Genomic DNA, 19,162 nt, shown 5'->3' on the forward strand with positions numbered 1-19,162 from the left:
ATTAGGAGCTCTCAATTAAGACTGACTACTGCTTGTGTACATTGAACATCATAGAATCATTTGAGTTAGAAGGGGTTCTTAAAGGTCATATAGTCCAACTCCCCTGCAATGAACAGGGACACCTACAGCTCCATCAGGTGCTCAGAGCTCCAACCAACCTGTCCTTGAATATCTTCAGGGATGGGGCACCCAGCACCTCTCTGGGCAACCTGTTTCAGTGTCTCACCACTGTTATTGTAAAAAAACTGCATCCTTGTATCTAATCTAAATCTCCATTCTTCAGATTTGAAACCATTTCCCCTTATCCCATCACAACAGACACTGCTAAAGAGCCTGTCCCCTTCTTTTTTCTTATACTGCCCCACAGAGTCTGAAGCGAAGCAGATTTTGCATGATGTGTCAGTTGCTCCAAGGATTGTTTAAGTTACAAACAACTTTGCAGTAAATTTACAGTCAGAGGTACACTTCACAACAAAAGATATCTTGTTTCCTTGTTGAGCAAACCTAATGCAAATAACACAATAGTTACATTAATATAATTGGAAGAACCTATCCAGAACAGCAATACAATGAATAAATTATACACAATTAGCACAGTTATTCAGTTATGTCTTTGTTTTAATGATTTTTTTAAACGTTCGTATCATCAGACAAAACATTTAGGTCATGAGAAAATATTTCCAACAATATGGATTTTGAAAATCAGTTGGAAGAAGGCATGTTCAATGCTATGATTTTTCCAATGCTGGGGCAGTTGAAACAGTGTGTTGTAGTGCATATATTAACCAGTTACTTATGCAAAAAGACATAGTGAAGTAGGAAGTGAATACAAACATTCAAGGCAGTAAAAATGCAGAATACTGACACGTGGCTGAAAAATGTACTTTTTTATAATGCTCTTTTAGTATCACACAAAACTAGCAACTCACTTTGAATCATTCTTTGTCAGCAACCATACTTCTGACCATATGAAATTATTAAATTTAATACAGTCTTCCAGTTGGAAGAGATATTAAGAGCTCATATCAAATGCTCAGATCTTGTTAGCTTTGCTTGTTGTTTAAGATAGTTCCAAGGTACTGCACCAGTATCATATAGGGATTTTTTTTTTAATTGATTTATACAGAAACATGCAAATAGTAATGCATGAGGGCTCCATATATTTGATTATAATTTGATATACTATTGATAGAGCACACCAAGCTTTTTTTTGTTACATTTTATGCTGAACTGTTCCATTTCCACGCCTACCAATTGCCATTACTATTCTCATGGCTTATGATATAAAGCCAGAAAGTGGAGAACGTAAAAATGTCTTTACTGAAAACACATAAATGCAAAAAATCCTTATAGATAGACATATCTATCTACATATAATTAAGATTGCATGGCATTTATATCAGCATGAAATGTAAAAAAAAAAAAAAAAAGTTCCCCAAATACCACAAGATAGTAGGAAAACACTATTAACTGTCACAATACACTCTTACACCAGTTTTGCATAAGGCTTCTGTTTTCCTGATGAACGGGACTAAATTTTTAAGTAGGTCTCTGTATACATTTTAGTCATAATAAGTGCTTTATGTCACAATATATTCTTAATAAAATAAAACCTCTTGTGCTGTAATTATAGATAGCTAGTTACCGTTTAGACAAAAATGACCTTTTAGAGAATAGGCTGTGTCTAAAGTATAAGAAGAATTAAGGTGCTTCTGTATTTTTCCTTTCATTCTTAAAAAGTACCACACATAAAGAGCTGCAATAATTGCTTGTGGACATGCTTTTCTTTGGCTTTTACCACATTTTTAATTGATGTGATCCTCTATTACATAATTTTATATTCATAACTTGATTTTGTAAAAATTGTATTTTAAAACTTAATGAAACAAAATCTCAGACTTTCTTTGTCACAGCTACACTTTTTCTCTTCTTTGCAGAATTCCCATTTGCATCAAGCAATAACTGCAAGCAACGATAAATTTAAAGCTAGATTTTTGCATGTTGTAAACTGGGTAGGACCAGAGTTACTGACTGAACCAGCTGGTAATGCAAGATTAGCAAATTCTTTGTATTCCAACGTGTTGCCATCTAATCTGTCCTCTTTCCTCTGACACATACTAACACAATGAAGCTGGACAATGGTTCAACAGCAAGTGCATGTGATAGTTCTGGCAAGACTATTTCTGTTTTGAATAAGCACATATTTTATCCATGAGGGACTAGAAAAGCAGGGCCTTTTTCTTCAGGTCATTCCGCTTCCAAAGTGCCAGGCGATCAAACTCCTCAATGCTCATTTTGAAGACTTCCTGGAACTCCTCAGGGGACAAATGTCTCTTCAAAATGAAAACACAAAGGTGTCATTAAACTCTTCTGTGCACAGGAATATTTTTACCCCTCTTAAGTTTTAAAATACATCACAAAATAATGCATTTGGCATTACATTTGAATTCTCAAATTCTGAACAACAAAAAAGCATCAAAACCACATTAGCTTACAGCAGCTGGGAAATGAAATTGTTAACATTAGTGAATTTTGGAAAAAAATAAGAATAACAATCTTTCCAACAGAGTCCCAACTGAGTGGAAGTTACAATCTTTAGAAAAAGGATGTGTTTACACATGGTGTGTGATGACAGGGCACACAGAGACAAATTTAAGGTACTCTAGGACTTTTTTTTAAAGAGATTTTAAAGAGACTGATACCAACATAAAATCAGAGTTGGATTTATCTTCCTTGATCTTTAGTGAGAGTGGTGGACACTGCACTGGTCTGCTAATAGCAGTCTTATACAAAGGAGAGAGCACACTGCTAAATTCTTAAATCCAGAATGCTATTATTCATGGGGGTAGAGTTGTATCAGAAAGCCAAGTCTGATAGAGCTTTTTTGAAATGTCAAGAATATGTTTTTATTTAATGTTACATATGTTTATATATACAAAGTTAAAAGGAGAGAACAACAGCATTAAGAATTGGAAAGAGATGGAATTATGAAAGTGTATAAAGTTTGCCTAACAATGAGTAGTATATGCACACATATTATTGTGTGAATTATAAAACAATATTCTATAAAATTCTTCTGATAACTGCAGGCTAACACTTTTTCAAACATTTTAGCTTTATCAATGAATGTTTCCACCATGTTAAATGCACATCATCTAAAAGGGACAGATTCAATGTAGTGAAAATTACAACTTTTATGTTTTTTTTTTAAGTCTGGTTTCTCCTTTTCCATAAAGCTTTCCCTGAAGTTATTCTGTTATCAGCCAAAATTAGGGCAGGGAGCATGCTAACACATCTTGATAGTTTCACAATGGATTAACTGACAACAGACACAACTGCACTGGCACTACTCTACAAAGCTACTTTTTGACCAAATTTAAAACAAAATTCTATTTTCCACTTATTAATGATGAATTTGCAATGTAAATTGCACGAGGAAAGTTAATGAAATTGTTTTCAAGATGTAACTACATTGAATTACCTTGAATGGTCTTGTGGGCCCTCCTGGTTTCTTAAAAAAGGACAGACTTTTTTCCCCTTGAGATTCCACATATTCAGAGCAACAGTGACTAAGAGTTTGGAACAGAGCCTTCATTTTTCTCTTGACCAATGAGAACAACACAACATAAGCACTACACTTAGCATGGAACAAACGCACCATGCATATTTGGCAGAGCAGATCCTGTTTTGCATGGAAATGAGCAACATCTGACAATGTATTTTAGCAACAATCTCTGACAGAATTTAATTCTATGGGGTCTGGAAAGAAAAAGTAACTTTTCCTTGCACTATTTTTTTTCATATTTTTCTGGTTATCTAGTAGAAAATTCTAGCAAGCTTAATTTTTCTAAGCAAGAATAATGTCTATGGCTTGTTGAAAATGGGGTTGAAAAAGAAGTCTGGATAAGCAATATGGATCATATCTTGTTTTGTCTTTCTTCTAGACTGCAGCTAATACTTGAAATGACACCTCAAGAGAAATTAGTGAGAAACTGTTGTTCATATCCTAGAAGAAAGTCAGAAAGCTTATAACCTACAGGTAAAACTGTTTTGACCATGATTCAGAAACATAGGAAAAGTAAAATTTTAAAAGGAATCTTTTCATCTTTTTTTTTCTTGAGAAACATTACAAAATTTCTTCCTGGGAGTTGCTATAATTTCAGCAGATCTCCTTCAACAATGAAAGTCAACTCAGAGACAGCCAGCAGGTGCTATGTCAGGGCACAGATCCTTCCTGTGATATGCTGGACATTTGCTATATCTCACCTCCCCAGTCTCAGTACAAGATCTGCTCTTCTATCATTTTGCTTTGCCCTCAGAGCTGATGAGCTTTCAATCCACATGATTCTATTCAAGCCAATATTAATTAGCCGTGCTCTTTATTCCTCAGCAAATGCCTGGATGACATCAATCCTTGCCTACATTCTTCTTAAGTTGCTTTTACATCAGCATCTTTTTTTTTTTTCAATTTTTTTTTTCCCCTCTCTCACAGAAGTTCTCAGCTGGTGCAGCCTGATCCAAAAGCAGCTTAGAGTTTCCAATGCAAGGATATCGGCTAGCAGCAGAGATTGAGATGAGAAAAGGATGAGGCCCCTTATTTTCACCTTCCATTCCACTAAGCAGTTATTTTGCTTCTAATTCTCCTCGTCTCAAGGACTATGCTACCAGACTGCAACATTAGCAAAGTTTCTTACTCCACCAATGCATTACTCACACTCAAAATTAATTCCAGAAGGCAAAATTAATTCAAAATTGGTTTGAATTCTATCTGAGGATACTCATCTGTGCCCAGTGTAGCATAATTGCCACTGTTTTCCCTGCACCTCGGAAGCATTCACTATCCTTTTTTTTAAACATCTTGGGCCCCTGCTCTAGGACTAACCCTAGAAGCAGCAATGATTACAGTTCTCTTTGCAGATTTTAGAATAACCCTTGATCCCAGAGAGATGTCATCAAACTGGCAATACTTCAGATGAAAGTAACAAAAGGAATCATGGGTTGCTGAGTTTGATTTATGAGGAAAGACTAAAAGGCCTAAGTATGTAAAAGCATAGCCAAATCACGACTAAGGGAAAATATGGTAAATGTCTACAAGTACTTAAAGGGTCTAAACACCATGGGAATAGGCCAGTGTGGGAAGGTTATGTTCATGGTTTTCTTTATGTGACTTTAAATTTTGTCCACACAGTTCTTGGACTTTCTTAAACCTTATAACTTTCAGACAGTTCTTACCAAAAGCAGAGAATATAGGGCTAAGAAATTTTAGATTGTTTTTTTCTTCCTAGGTATTTGAATATTAATTGGTCTTAGCTGAAATATTTTCATGCAGGAGCATTGCCTTGTCTCATTACTCAAACAAAAGAAAGGAAATTGAAAATTATGCGTAGAAAATAGAGCAAAATATTAATCTTGAGGTAGGAGAGAAGGCATGTACAAGGCCAAGAACTTGAGTTTTGATTTCTTTTCTCTTGTTTTCAAGTTTTGGGTCAGCTTAAAATATCCATATCCAGCTAAGTTAATGCTGCATCAATGGGCCATTAAATGAATGGATCAAGTTTTAATAAAATTAACATTTTTTTATTAATATTATTACTAGTGCTGGCCTTGTTTCTAAGGTAGTCTGCGTGTTTTACGATATGCCAGGAACAAGTTCCTGATTCCCTTTGGGAAAATTTGACCGTGTTCAGACAGCTGAATTCAATCTACTTCTCTGTTCTTCATCAGTGGCAAAGCTGGGCACATTGTAGACACTGGGAATCATAGAATCATAGAATTGCTCAGGTTGGAAAAGACCTATAAGATCAAGTCCAATCACAACCTAACCATACTACCCTAACTCTAACAACCCATCGCTAAATCGTATCCCTAAGCACCACATCCAAATGGATTTTAAACAAGTCAGGGATCATGACTCAAAGACTTCCCTGGGGAGCCCATTTCAGTGCTTAACCACCTTTTCTGTAAATAAGTGTTTCCTCATATCCAACCTAAACCTCCCCTGGCACAACTTGAGGCCATTCCCCGTTGTCCCGTCACCTGTCACTACTGCGAAGAGACCAATCACACTCCAACTGCTATCACTTTCCAGCTATTTGAAGAGAGCAACAAGGTCTCTCAGCCTCCTCTTCCCCAGACTAAACAGCCCCAGTTCCTTTAGTCACTCCTCACAGGGCATATTCTCCAAGTTCTTCATAAGCCTTGTTGCCCTTCTTTGGACCTGCTCCAGCACCTCAGTGTCCTTTCTGTACTGAGGTACCCCAAACTGAACACAGTACTCGAGGTGAGGCCTCACCAATGCCGAGTACAGGGGCAGGATTACTCCCCTTGTCCTGCTCACCACACCATTCCTGATACAAGCCAGGATGCAGTTGGCCTTCTTGGCCACCTGAGCACACTGCTGGCTCATATTCAACTGACCGTCCATCAGTACACCAAGGTCCCTTTCCATCAGGCAGCTTTCCAGCCACTGCTGCCCAAGCCTGTAGGGTTGCCTGGGGTTGCTGTGACCAAAATGCAGGACCCAACACTTGGCCCTATTGAAACTCATACAGTTTACATTGGCCCATCGATCTAGTCCATCCAGGTCCCTCTGCAGTGCCCTTCTCCCCTCAGGCAGATCAACACTCCCTCCCACCTTGGTGTCACCAAACTTAATGAGGGCAAATTCAATCCCCTCACCAAGATCATTGATAAAGATGTTGAATATGAGTGGCCCCAGTACCAAGCCCTGGGGGACACCACTTTTGACTGGCTGCCAGCTGGTTTTAACTCCACTAACCACAACTCTTTGGGCCTGGCCATCCAGCCAGTGTTTCACCCAGCAGAGAGTATGCCCATCCAAACCGTGGGCAGCCAACTTCTCCACAAGAATGTTGTGGGGGATGGTGTCAAAGGTGTTACTGAAGTCCAGGTAGACCACATCGACAGCCCTACCTTCATCCACTAAGTGGATCACCTTGTCACAGAATGAAAACAGGCTTGTGAAACAGGATCTACCATTCATAAACCCTTGCTGACTGGGCCTGATCCTCTGGTTGATCTTTAACTGGTCCATGATGGCTCCCAAGATGATCGGTTCCATAACCTTCCTAGGCACCAAGGTGAGACTGATAGGTCTGTAGCTACCAGGATCATCTTTCTGGCCCATTTTGAAGTTGAGCAACACATTTGCCAGTCTCCAGTTCACTGGGACATTCCTGCTTAACCAGGACTGTTGAAGGATGATGAAGAGTGGCTTGGAACCCACATCTGCCAACTCCCTCAGCACACTAAGGTGCAATCCATCTGGACTTCTGAGTGTCCAGCTTTTGAAGCAGGTCCAAAACCATCTCAGCATAGATTACGCAAGGCCTACTCTGTTCCCCATCCCTATCTTCTAGCACAAGGGGCTGTGTGCCCAGGGAGCAGCTTGTCTTACTATTAAAGACTGAAGCATTAAGTACCTCAGCCTTATCCTGATCCTTGGTCACTGTGTTCCCCTCTGTGTCCAAGAAGAGAGGAAGACTTTCCCTAGCCCTCCCGTTACAGTTGATGTATTTATAGAAATATTTATTGTTGTCTTAGTGGCCAAGTTCAGTTCTAGCTGGGCTTCAGTCTTTCTAATATTCTCCTTGCACAGCTTCACTATGTACTTGTAACTGCCTTAAGTTCCTTGCCCCCTCTTCCAAAGACCATAAACTATCCTTTTGTTTCTGAGTTACAGTCAAAGGTCTCTGTTCAGCCAGACTGGTCTCCTTCCCCCATGACTTGGGGATGGTCAGCTCCTACACCTTTAAAATAACTTCCTTAAAGTATTCCCAGCCTTTCTGGGCTACAGTGCCCTCCAGAACTACCTCCCAAGAGATTCCCTCAACCATGGTCCGAAAGAGACCAAAGTCTGCCCTCCAGAAGTCCAAGGTAGTAGTTCTGCTGACTCCTTTCTGTGATTCAGCAAGGATCGAAAAATCTATCATTTTGTGATCGCTTTGACCCAGGTGGCCTTCAACCTTCACATCCTCCAGAAGTACCAAAGGACCGACGAAGGACCCTTTCTACCCTCACTCTGAACTGGCTGTGTTTAGATTATCTCAAAATAGAAGTTGCATAGTGGTGTTAACAAGATGCTGCCTGAAAGCCTTGCTAAAAGATTATGTAAATAACTTAGACAGTTACTCACTAAAATGGCTGCTAAACTGGAGCTTGCAACATCAAACATTTTCAGTATATTTAAGAGTTAGTTTATGACAGTAGAACAAACTACTGCATCATATTGTTTTAAAACAATTGTATTAATCTGATGCTTGTAAAGTCAGTAGCATTCAGTCTTCTCCTGGATAGCACTTTGTGCAAGCTTGCATGGGAAATCATAAAAAGATGACCAGACTTAAGTTCAGTCAAGTACAACATATATAACGCCTCACTTGCATGTTACCTAAAATATGGCATAGTGCTATACGAGAAGGATAGCCATACCTCTGTCGTAAATACATGACTAGCTCTCCTACAGCATATATACACAATGGAAGAGACAGATTTGTTAAAGGTATAATACAGAAGCATGTAATCAAGGACTGAGCTAAACATCTCTGATGTACTGCAACCCTATAATGGAAAATCCTCACGTTCAGTGATCATTAAAATGAGCTGTACAGACATGTGCTCATTTTTGCATTTCCTGAAGAAAAGTAATTAACTGCACATTCAAATACTTTATATACAGTGCTAACTCATAAAGAAGTGATGCTTTTTGCTGAAAATTAACGAGGCTTGTGTCTGTTTTCCTGTGCCATGTTAAAAAGCCGCTAATCATTCTAATAGAGTTACAACGTATATTTAATTCAATGAGACTCCTTTTATACAACAATAACTGTACTTTTAATGACATTCAGAGATCTTCAAAACTAATACTGGCATTAGCATGACTAAGTCACAGTAAGGGAAATTGCAATTAACCTACGGTTACACTGCACTAAGCTGTGACCAGGTCATGCTGCACAAGCATGTTTATTCTGTGACAGTAATTGGATGGGAGTCCACAAGTGAAAACCTGCTGATGTAGGAAATTCGGATATCATACTTCCTCATGAGTCAATACCAAACCAATGAGCCAACACACTGGATGGCAGGAGGAGATGAGCTGAAGAAAAAAAAGAAGAAAAATCGAAGATCTGATTCCTAGGGGTTATTTAAAGCTTCCAGTTTGATTTTGTTTTCATTTTTGTTTTCATTTTTGTTACCTTATGTACATAGGAAGTGACTGCTGAACATAACATTGCCTTTGAATGAATCCATAGTGACTCTTTCTGAAGTACTCCACTGTACAGAGTGTAATTTTAATAGTTTCCCACTTCAATCATTTTTTTGTTTTGACTCCTTGTAACACTTCAAAACCTCTAATCCACAAAATATAAAAGCAAAAGCTATAGGATCTCTTCTACAGTCTCCAAAATATAAAATACCCAAACTGTGGTGAGATTTTTTGGGAAAAAGTTATCCACAAGTAAGCAGGCATTTATGTAAATAACTAAATTTTAGCTCTTTAAGGTAGTCTGTAGAGTCTGTACAAGTGAGGTGTAATATTTATTCTTGCATTACAATTTAGGATGTTAGAAGGATCTCAACTGAATAAATGTGAAATAAAAATGGCCTACTCCTTCTTTCATTTTTCCCCCTTCCCTAGTCCAATTCCCTTCTCCTACGCCTCTAGAATTTTGACCAAATATAACTTTCAGATGCCTAAAAATAAGTTTTTGGAAAAAAATTTCATTGACCTACTGAATTTCAAATCCTTATTTTGCATCCAGAACATTTGCACTCCTTTCTGTTGCGTTGCTGGGGCTCAGCAGACTCTTCAGAGGCTTCTTCTAAGCCTACTACAGTTGTAATTAGCCATGTACCATTTCCCCAAGGGAGTACTGAATATTATTCTAATCTACCAAGCAGTCAAACTTCATGCTCAATAAATATTTCAAACTATTACATAATAATTATATGATGGGGGTGAGGGGAGTTAAGAAAAGACAAGAGTTGCTACCCAATGAACTTTAAGAAGTATGTTAAAATAATGTGGGCAACTCCACTTACACTCAGTGATATCAATACCATACCTATAATATCTTACTATATAGTAGAATACAGTAGAACCACTCTGAGGATAACCTGTGCCATTATTCCATCATTCAACCAAATGAACTTTTTCATACTGCCCATTACATAAGTCATTGCCCTCAACTTACTGCTGATAAAAATGTTCTGTTGTTAAAAAATGATTCATAAATAAAACTAAAGCTGTGAATTCATACTGAATTAGGGAAATATATAGATGATTTTAGACATTTTAGACATATAAGTGGAGTTTTCTTAAAAAAAAGTAGAAGTTATTATCTACTAAACTGGAGAATCCAATGACATAATTTATTGTGTATTCATGTATCATATTGGATATCTGTCCCAGATGCACAGCTGGGGCTCAGAGGTTTGGTTTCAAGTGATATATCTATGGTCTTTGGGGCTGATCCAAAAAAAGTACACTGAAGTCAACATGAAACTTTCCACATGCACTCACTAAGGTTCAAAATACCTTGTTCGTAAAGCAGATTTTCCAGTTTCCTTTAGTTATGTGTTCTTCATATCTAATCTCTCTTCAGCTTCATACTGTTCCCACTCTGGTAGGAATTAGCTTTTTTACATATTAAGTCATTTCTAAAGTGTAATTTCATTTTACAATGGCTCCTTTCATAAGGACTTTGAAAACTGATATAGATATCCAGCACTGATCACAATACAAACATATGTTTAGAATAAAAAAAAAAAACAAACACAAACACAAATGTTTTGCAAATTAATTAAATTTGTGTGAAGTTCCACTAACATCTGTGAAGTGCAGTTTTTCACACCAGGATATGAACTTCATTCTGAAAGAGCTCATATGGGCAGCCTGGTCTAATGGTTGGCTCAGAGGGCTGGAGCACCTCTCCTACGAAGAGAGCTCTGGGGTTACCTCATTGCAGCCTTCCAGTACCTAAAGGGAGCCTGTAAACAGGAGAGGAGCCAACTCTTTGAAAGGGTAGATAACAGCAAGACAAGGGGAAATGATTTTAAATTGAGGGTGGGAAGATTTATGTTGGATATCAGAGGGAAATTCTTTACTATGAGAATGCTGAGGTGCTGGAACAGGCTGCCCAGAGAGTCTGTGGATGCTCTGTCCCTGGAGGTGTTCAAGGCCAGCTTGAATGGACAGCGCGGTGTGGTATTAGATATGGAGGTTGGCATCTTTACCTGCAGTAGGTGGGTTGGAGCTTGACGATCCTCGAGGTCCATTCCAACCCAGGCCATTCTATGATTCTATGATTCTATGACCCTGCCCATGGCACAGGGATTGAAACTAGATACTTTTTGAGGGCTTTTTCAGCACAGGCCATTTTATGATTCTTTGATTCTACGATCATCTCAAATTCCGCCCCAAACTACAAACTGTGCTTCTCTGTGCTAAAATACTCAATATTTTGGTTTAGCCTTTCTCATGTAGTCCTCCTCTGAGCTCTGGAGAAAGTGAGACACACAACATTACTTGTATGACTGACATCTACAAGCTGAGGCTGTTATAACTCAGGCTGAATTACTGGAAATCTTTCCTAAAACGATTACAGCCCAAATGAGTAGAACCCAGGGAATTATTGAAGAAAAGCTAGTGGAAAAAAGTCTCATCCTTAAAACAGATCCAGACAAGTAGCTTCAGGAGGAAAAACGTATTTGAATTAATGTGGGCATTCTGTTCAAACAAGACCGTACCCATGTTTAAATCTCTGATTTCTATTTACAAGAGAACAAGGTGGCAAGAAAAGCTTTCTACTTGACATTCCAGAGTATTTTTTTCCTTAGCAATTATTTCAGTTAAAGAATGAGCAGGCTCAAACAAAAGTGGAATAATTTGCTTTCTACTGTATCTCACAGGCACGAATGAGTAATTCTTTTAACTCTCTGATGTTCAAACGAAAAGGCTAAGGAAGCTAAGATATATCTAGATAAGAAAATGAAATGAAAAATCTCAATTATGCGTTCCAAATGGAAGACTAACTATGATGGTTTTCAAAACTACCAGCCTGTGACCATGAAAGAAATCTTATCCTCTATGATAAAAGCAATTTCCGGAGAAAAATAAATAAATCAAATCTATGCAGCTGTGCATGAACCGTCAAGTTGGATGTGCAGGCACTAAATTAACTCACACTTCTGTGACTCAACAACAGGCAAAGCGGTATCTAAACTAAGATAAAAATAACAAGCACATTATATCAGGAGTCCAAGGTATTTAAGTGCTAAAAAGTGTCAATAAGATTTTCAAAAGTGCCCACAATCCTAAGGTCTATTGGGGAAAAAAAAGACCATGTCGAACAACACTGGGAAAACAGCAGATAAAGAATGGACTAATTTGTACCATGGAAAAGTGATGTCACTCCCAGAACCCTTTGCATATTTAACCCTTTGCATAATAAAATGATTATTTTGATAAAATATTCCAATACTTATCAAATTACTTTGTTTTTCAAATGCTACTGCAGCAAATACAACTTAGAATTCTATTTTGTAAATTCCTCACGCTGAAATTGCGTCTTCACAGAATATGTCATGCTAACCAAATAAAGGAGCTATGGAAGTTTTCAGAGCAGGGTTGACTTTAATCACAACATGGAGAGCCTTGCCTAGTTGAATTCATAGAATCATACACTCTCAGAATCATGCATGCTGAAAGGGACCCTTCAAGGTCATCCAGTCCAACTCCACTGCAATGAACCTATAGCTCCATCAGGTTGTTCAGAACCCCGACCAGCCTGATCTTGAATATCTTCAGAAATGGGACACCCACCACCTCTCTGGGCAACCCAATTCAGTGTCACACCACCACTACTGTAAAAAACTTCTTCCATATATCCAGTCTAAATCTACTCTCTTTTAGTTTGAAACTTGTCACAACAGACTCTACTAAAAGGTCTGTCACCTTCTTTCTTACAGCTTTCCTATAGACACTGAAAAGCTGCTACCAGGTCTCCCTGGATCCTTCTCTTCTCCAGGCTGAACAGCCCCATCTTTTTCAGGGGAGGTGTTCTGTGGCCCTCCTCTGGCCTTTGCGATGAAGAGCTTTCCCCTTATATTTAATTGTAATTTGTTTTCTGCAATTTTTGACTTGCATTTTGGCCATTCAGGGCCTACATCTGAGAATGATGCCAAAGTGTGCTGCTGACTTACATTCATCTCGTTTTCCAGCAGAACCTCAGGGCATCTCTTGCAAAGCTGCCCCCCCATCTTCTGCTGCTGAACAGTATTATTCCATCACAAAAGTGCAAGCAGATTTTTTGTTCATGTGGTCACAGAATAGAATTACAGAATCACCAAGGACGAAAAAGATCCCCAAGATCATCTACTCCAACAGTCACACAATCACAGAATGGCCAAGGTTGGAAGGGACCTCAAGGATCATGAATCTCCAACCCCCCTCCCACACAAAGGGCCACCAACCTCCCCATTTAATGCTCAACCAGGCTGCCCAGGGCCCCATCCAATCTGGCCTTAAACACCTCCAGGGATGGGGCATCCACAACCTCTCTGGGCAGCCTGTTCCAGCACCTCAGCACTCTCTGTAAAGAATTTCTCCCAGACATCCAACCTAAATTTCCCCTCCCTCAACTTAAAACCATTTCCCCTTGTCCTGCAGTTATCAACCCTTTCAAAGAGTTGATTCCCCTCCTGTTTGTGGGCTCCCTAGTCCACCTGCCACCAATACTTCCCCAATAAACCACATCCCTCAGTACCACATCTACACACTTCTTGACCACCTCCAAGAATAGTGACTCTACCATGTCCCTGGGCAGCCCATTCCAGCACCTGACCACTCTTTCAGAGAAGAAATTTTTCCTAATATCTAACCTGAACCTCCCCTGGTGCCATTTGATGCCAATCCTTTAGTCCTATTGCTTGTTACATAGAGGCAGAGGCTGACCCCCCCTCACCACAATCTCCTTTCATGTAGTTGTAGAGAGCTATAAGGTCTCACCGGAAAAGAATACAGGGATGCTGTCTGGACATATAGAGATGGGATTAGAAAAGCCAAGGCACAGATGAAACTGAACTTGGTGATGGACGTTAAAAAAAACAAGAAGATATTCTACAGGCTCTTAGGTCAGAAGAAACAGGGCAAAGAGAGCATATCTCCTCTGCTAAATGGGAAGGGAGAAACTGGCTACAACAGATACAGAGAAGACTGAGGTACTCAATGAGTTCTTTGCCTCAGTCTTTGCTGGCAGCCAGGATTCCCACATCCCTGAACCTCTAGTAGTGGAAACTAGAGAAGAAGGATGGCCAGCAGGGTAAGGGAGGTGATTGTCCCCCTCTGTTCTACACTCATGAAGCCCCAGCTGGAGTACTGCATCTAAATCTGGGGCCCTCAACACAGGAAAGACGCTTTTGGAGTGGGTCCAAAGGAGGGTCACAAAGATGATCCAAGGGCTAGAGCATCTCTCCTATGAAGACAGGCTGAAGGAAGTGGGATTGTTCAGCCTGAAAAAGAGAAGGCTGCAGGGAGACCTCATTGAAGGCCTTCCAATATTTAAAGAGAGATTATAAGCATAAGGGAAATCAACCTTTTACACAGGTAGATAATGACAGAATAAGGGGGAATTGTTTTAAACTAAAGGAGGGGATATTTATATTAAACGTCAGGGGAAAGATTTTTACTGAGAGAGTGGTGAGGTGCTGGAACAGTCTGCCCAGAGAGGTTGTGGATGTTCCATCTCTGGAGATGTTTACAATCAGGTTGGATTGGGCCCTGAGCAATCTGGCCAAGTACTTGATCTAGCAGCTGGCAGCTCCACCTGTGGCAGGGGGGTTGGAACTTGATGATCCTGCAGGTCCCTTCCAACCCAAGCCATTCTATAATTCTATGATTCTCTCCTTAGCCTGTCCTTCAGACTAAACAATTCCAGCTCTCTAAGTTGCTCCTCACAAGACTTGTCCTCCAGACTCCTCACCAGCTTTGTTGCCCTACTCTGGACATGCTCCAGGGCCTCAATATCTTTCTTATAGTGAGAGGCTCAAAACTGAACACAGTACTCAAGGTATGGCCTAACCAGAGCTAAGGAGCACAGAGGGATGGTCATATTCCTGTCTCCTGCTAGCAACACTTTCTTATACAAGCCAAGATGCCACTGGCCTTCTTGGCCACCTGGGCACACTGCTAGCACATATTTAGCTCATGTTTAGATCACTGCTCAGACTTTCACTGGCCTGTCTCATTCTCTTGAAGTAGAGGTGCTGTTCCTCAGAGCAACAGCTCCCTCCAGTTTTGTCATCTACAAGCAAGATGAGGATGCAATTCCTTTTCTTCCCCCATACTGTATACTTCAGTCCTATGTTGTTGCCTAAATTAAGTTGTTCTCAATCATTTCTCATTACAATTGTCTGAGGAATGCTGCTCTATTCATCTAACATTGGAATAACAGCAGTCTGGTGAAAAGAAACTTTTTGAAAAATTCCTATGCCAAGTCTTTAATAAATTCCTTGCATTTCTGATCAGCTTATACTGAACAAAGATCCAGGATAATCATTCGAAAGTCAGAGTGCTGGTAATGTATTTAAAAATCAGCAGGTCATTTATTATAACTATGCTCAGTGTTGTATGAATTAGCTCACTGCTGGCATAAACATCTCCTCAAGGAGCACAAAGAACTGAGCTACTTCTGCCTCACTGCTGAGTTAGAACAAGCAAACAAAAACATGCCGAGTGTTTCTACGGTTAGATATATGCGGTTATGAAGAAAGAATTTCTATTATTTTAAAGTATTTATTACCAGTTGAGCCCTTCTAATCTTCGTGTGCCTCTTGGGCCTAGAAAAATATGCATTCTTACAAAAAAATACTAGTCTAAGCCATGAAATAGATTTCTTACACAATAAGTAATTTAAAAAATAGTCAAAATGGGAGCAAAGTTAGGCAAACACTACCAACCATTGAAACCCCACCCTCCTATAATCCTTGACCATTAGCTGAAGCTTTCACTGCTGCCACCTCCCTTAATTTGACCCAAGGAGTTAATACCTTTTACGTGAGTTCACTTTTCATGATAAGAACATACACTGCAGGAGACCTCTCTTGTAATAAGACATCAGAGAATAGTAACAGTGCCTTCTCCATGACATCTATGCTGGATTATTCAAAGTTCAAAACCCTGTCTCACAAAGAGTTTTCTTCAAGCCAATTTGCAAGAACTGCTGAAGAAATGTATCTTATACAGATTTACTTATCTCATTACTGCTAAGTAGACCAGGAAATTAGAGAATCACATAGAATCACAAGGTTGGAAAGGACCTACAAGATCATCTAGTCCAAACATCCTCTTATCACCATTACTACCTACTAAGCTACTAAACCATATCTCCATAGCTCCTCATCCAGACACCTCTTGAACACTGCCAGGGGCAGTGACTCCACCACCTCCCTGGGCAGCTATTCCAATGTCCAACCACTCTTTGAGTGAAAACTTTTTTCCTTATATCTAACCTAAATTTCCCCTGGTCATTTCCTCGGGTTCTATTTGTTGCCTGGGAAAAGAGGCTGACCCCCTCCTCATCACAACCTCCCTTCAGGAAGCTGTAGAGTGCGATGAGGTCTCCCCTGAGCCTCCTCCAGACTAAACATATAAGACATCACATATAAGATTTTAAACATTTAGTACAAGATGAAATCACTCTTACATCTGACAGTTAATTGAAACACAAATGTTCTATATATCCTTCCACCAACACCACCTCTACCTTGTCTGTATCCATCACAACCAGGATGTTGAGATTTGCAGCAGTGAGAACATAATACAGTCCGCAAAACTGGTCATAATGAAACGATAATATTAAAACATTGTCTGAAAAGATTTTCCAAGATAAACCACTTAGGACAGTGCAAAGGCTTAGCAGTGCAATCATCATTCCTGTAGGCAAAATACAACTCTTTTAAAAGTGAAATTGGATGTGCAAGATCCAAGCAGAAGCTGGCCACCCATTCTGCTCAAATACAGCACTTGCTTCCTGGGGATCTGTCAGCACTGAATCACACTTTGCAGCATATGTGAAATACAGCTTAAGAAAAAGTGAAATCTAACCTTAATGCTTGATTCCAGAATTTAGTGTCATCCCCAAAAGCTTAAAAATACCAAAAAATACTAAATGGGACTTCAACTAGTGGACAAGGTACGTGCATGTATGCATGTTTGTTGAGTACTGGTACATTCCTGGGAAAATCTTTGAAACCAGATGGTCTTAGGCTCCCAAGACCTGGGTCTTGCCCCGAAATCTGGTGAATGCACAAGACAGCAGCTAAGTTACAATCTGTTTTTGCTATGAGACAAAATGATGTTATACTCTGTTTCTATGCAAAGTTACTTAATTTCAGCAATTCTGTAATGTAAAAGAAAGGGAACAGGGAGAAGATGCCAGCAGGGAACGCAACAGTTTGCTCCTGTCTTTCAACTTCGCATATGGTTTGAATGCTCGGATGAGTGCTGCCTCTGTTTTTCCAGTAGTTATAATCCTTTTAAAATGCTGCTAATTTAATTGTTAGAAAAACTACCCATCCCTAATAAATGTAAGATGGTCTACAAATCTATAAAGGAGTCCTTTCTGCATAGCAAAATGTTTAACACAGGGCAACAATCAGCAGACCAGCCTGATCCCCTTATCGCTTTTCTGGTGCAGGTTGGAAGCAGACCTTATTTATTGTTCTTTTGCAAAGCTCTGTGAGATCTTTGAAGTGGTCAGGCTTCTTAAGTCATGAGGCCCAGAGCTGCACCTGGTGTGAAGCAGACTGAGCAACTCCAGTGTTAAACAAACAGCAGTCCCAGCTGAGGACACTGCAATAGTTATTCATAATGGACATGCATGATCCATCCAAAGCAAACTATATGTCTTCTTAAAAAAGCAAGCTAGAGACGCATTTGCCATATAGACCAGGCTGAAGTCTTTAAACAAAGCCTCTATTATTTAATAAACATGCAAATATGTATGTACATAAAAGAATCCTTTATGTGTCCAGATGAGTGCCCCTCCAGCCCCCTGTTCCTTCTTCTGGATTCCTTAAGCTGTTATTATGGATCTGATGCCTTACTATACCCCAGGCTTAAAACAGCACGCATTTGAGGCTCTTTCCCTACCTACCAAATCCATACCACTTGCTGGGTATTCAAGCAGCAAACACATTGAAGCATTTAAGGAATGTACAGCATGTCCAAAATATACTATTAAAGTTTAGTAATTTTTCTTCTTTTCTTTTCAAGTGATCAAGTTAAAATACTTTAAATTTATTTAAATATAAAGTTTACCAAAAATCTAACATTGTTAAGCACACAGGGTTTTTTTAACTCTCTTCTCAATGGTAATTCACACAAAGGTACAAAAGTTTAATAATTTCGATGAATCTTTACTGTCCTGTCATTACTTAGGCACAAAAAAAAAAAAAGGAAAAACCTCTGAATTTCACTACTACTCTTTGAGAGCAGTAGATGCTATTGCAAATGGATAATATATTCTCAAGCAATTATGTATCACACAGGCAAAGGGGAGACTGAATGAGAGAATGAAACAGAAACGGATCCATTTACTTGCAGGATAAATTGAGGATTTTTTTTGTTTTTTGTTTTTTGTTTAATTCTCAGGTTATTCAAGCAGATTCTTTTATAATAGGAACTTAAAAAAACTGGTTTCCACCCATCTAGTTTGGACTTTCAACATCCCATGAAATCATCCAAAACAAATGGGTACTATTGGTATTTTTGTGCAACCCTATTTTATCATACATTTGCCAGGTTTTGGCTACTCTATTCCTTTCAAATTGCCTACATACCAGTGTTTTGAACCAAAATGTAGTATATAGTGCTATTTCTCTCTTCTTTCATTGGGTATAGAAATAGCTAAGGTGGTACACAAACAGGATAAAGACTTGCAAAGCCATCAAGCAAATATCATTCCTACCTCCAGTCTGGTCCTGTCCACATCCTTGGGCAATTTCACACGAACTCGATTTGTTACAATAAGTGTCTCATAAGGATAAATCTGTTAAAAAGACAAGAGCATATGAACTCCAGCCAAATCTGATTCTGGAATGTGGAAACGACAGCATGGGGGACTTACTAATTTCAATGGTA

General features: G+C 39.2%; 1 protein-coding gene across 1 annotated transcript in view; it reads right to left on the reverse strand.

Annotated features, from left to right (window-relative positions):
* Positions 1–460: 460 nt before the first annotated feature.
* ABLIM2 (actin binding LIM protein family member 2) overlaps positions 461–19,162 on the reverse strand; it is a 111,628-nt gene continuing 92,926 nt past the window's right edge. Inside the window, exons 21-22 of the mRNA XM_085223540.1 lie at positions 18,990–19,070; positions 461–2,333 (exon numbers count right to left, since the gene is read on the reverse strand). Coding sequence (XP_085079666.1) covers positions 2,220–2,333; positions 18,990–19,070 — 195 coding nt within the window. The 3' untranslated portion in view covers positions 461–2,219. The remainder of the gene's footprint in view (positions 2,334–18,989; positions 19,071–19,162) is intronic.

This window comes from Meleagris gallopavo, chromosome 4 (assembly GCF_905368555.1).
Source record: "Meleagris gallopavo chromosome 4, MGAL_WU_HG_1.1, whole genome shotgun sequence".
NCBI classification, from domain to species: Eukaryota; Metazoa; Chordata; class Aves; order Galliformes; family Phasianidae; genus Meleagris; species Meleagris gallopavo.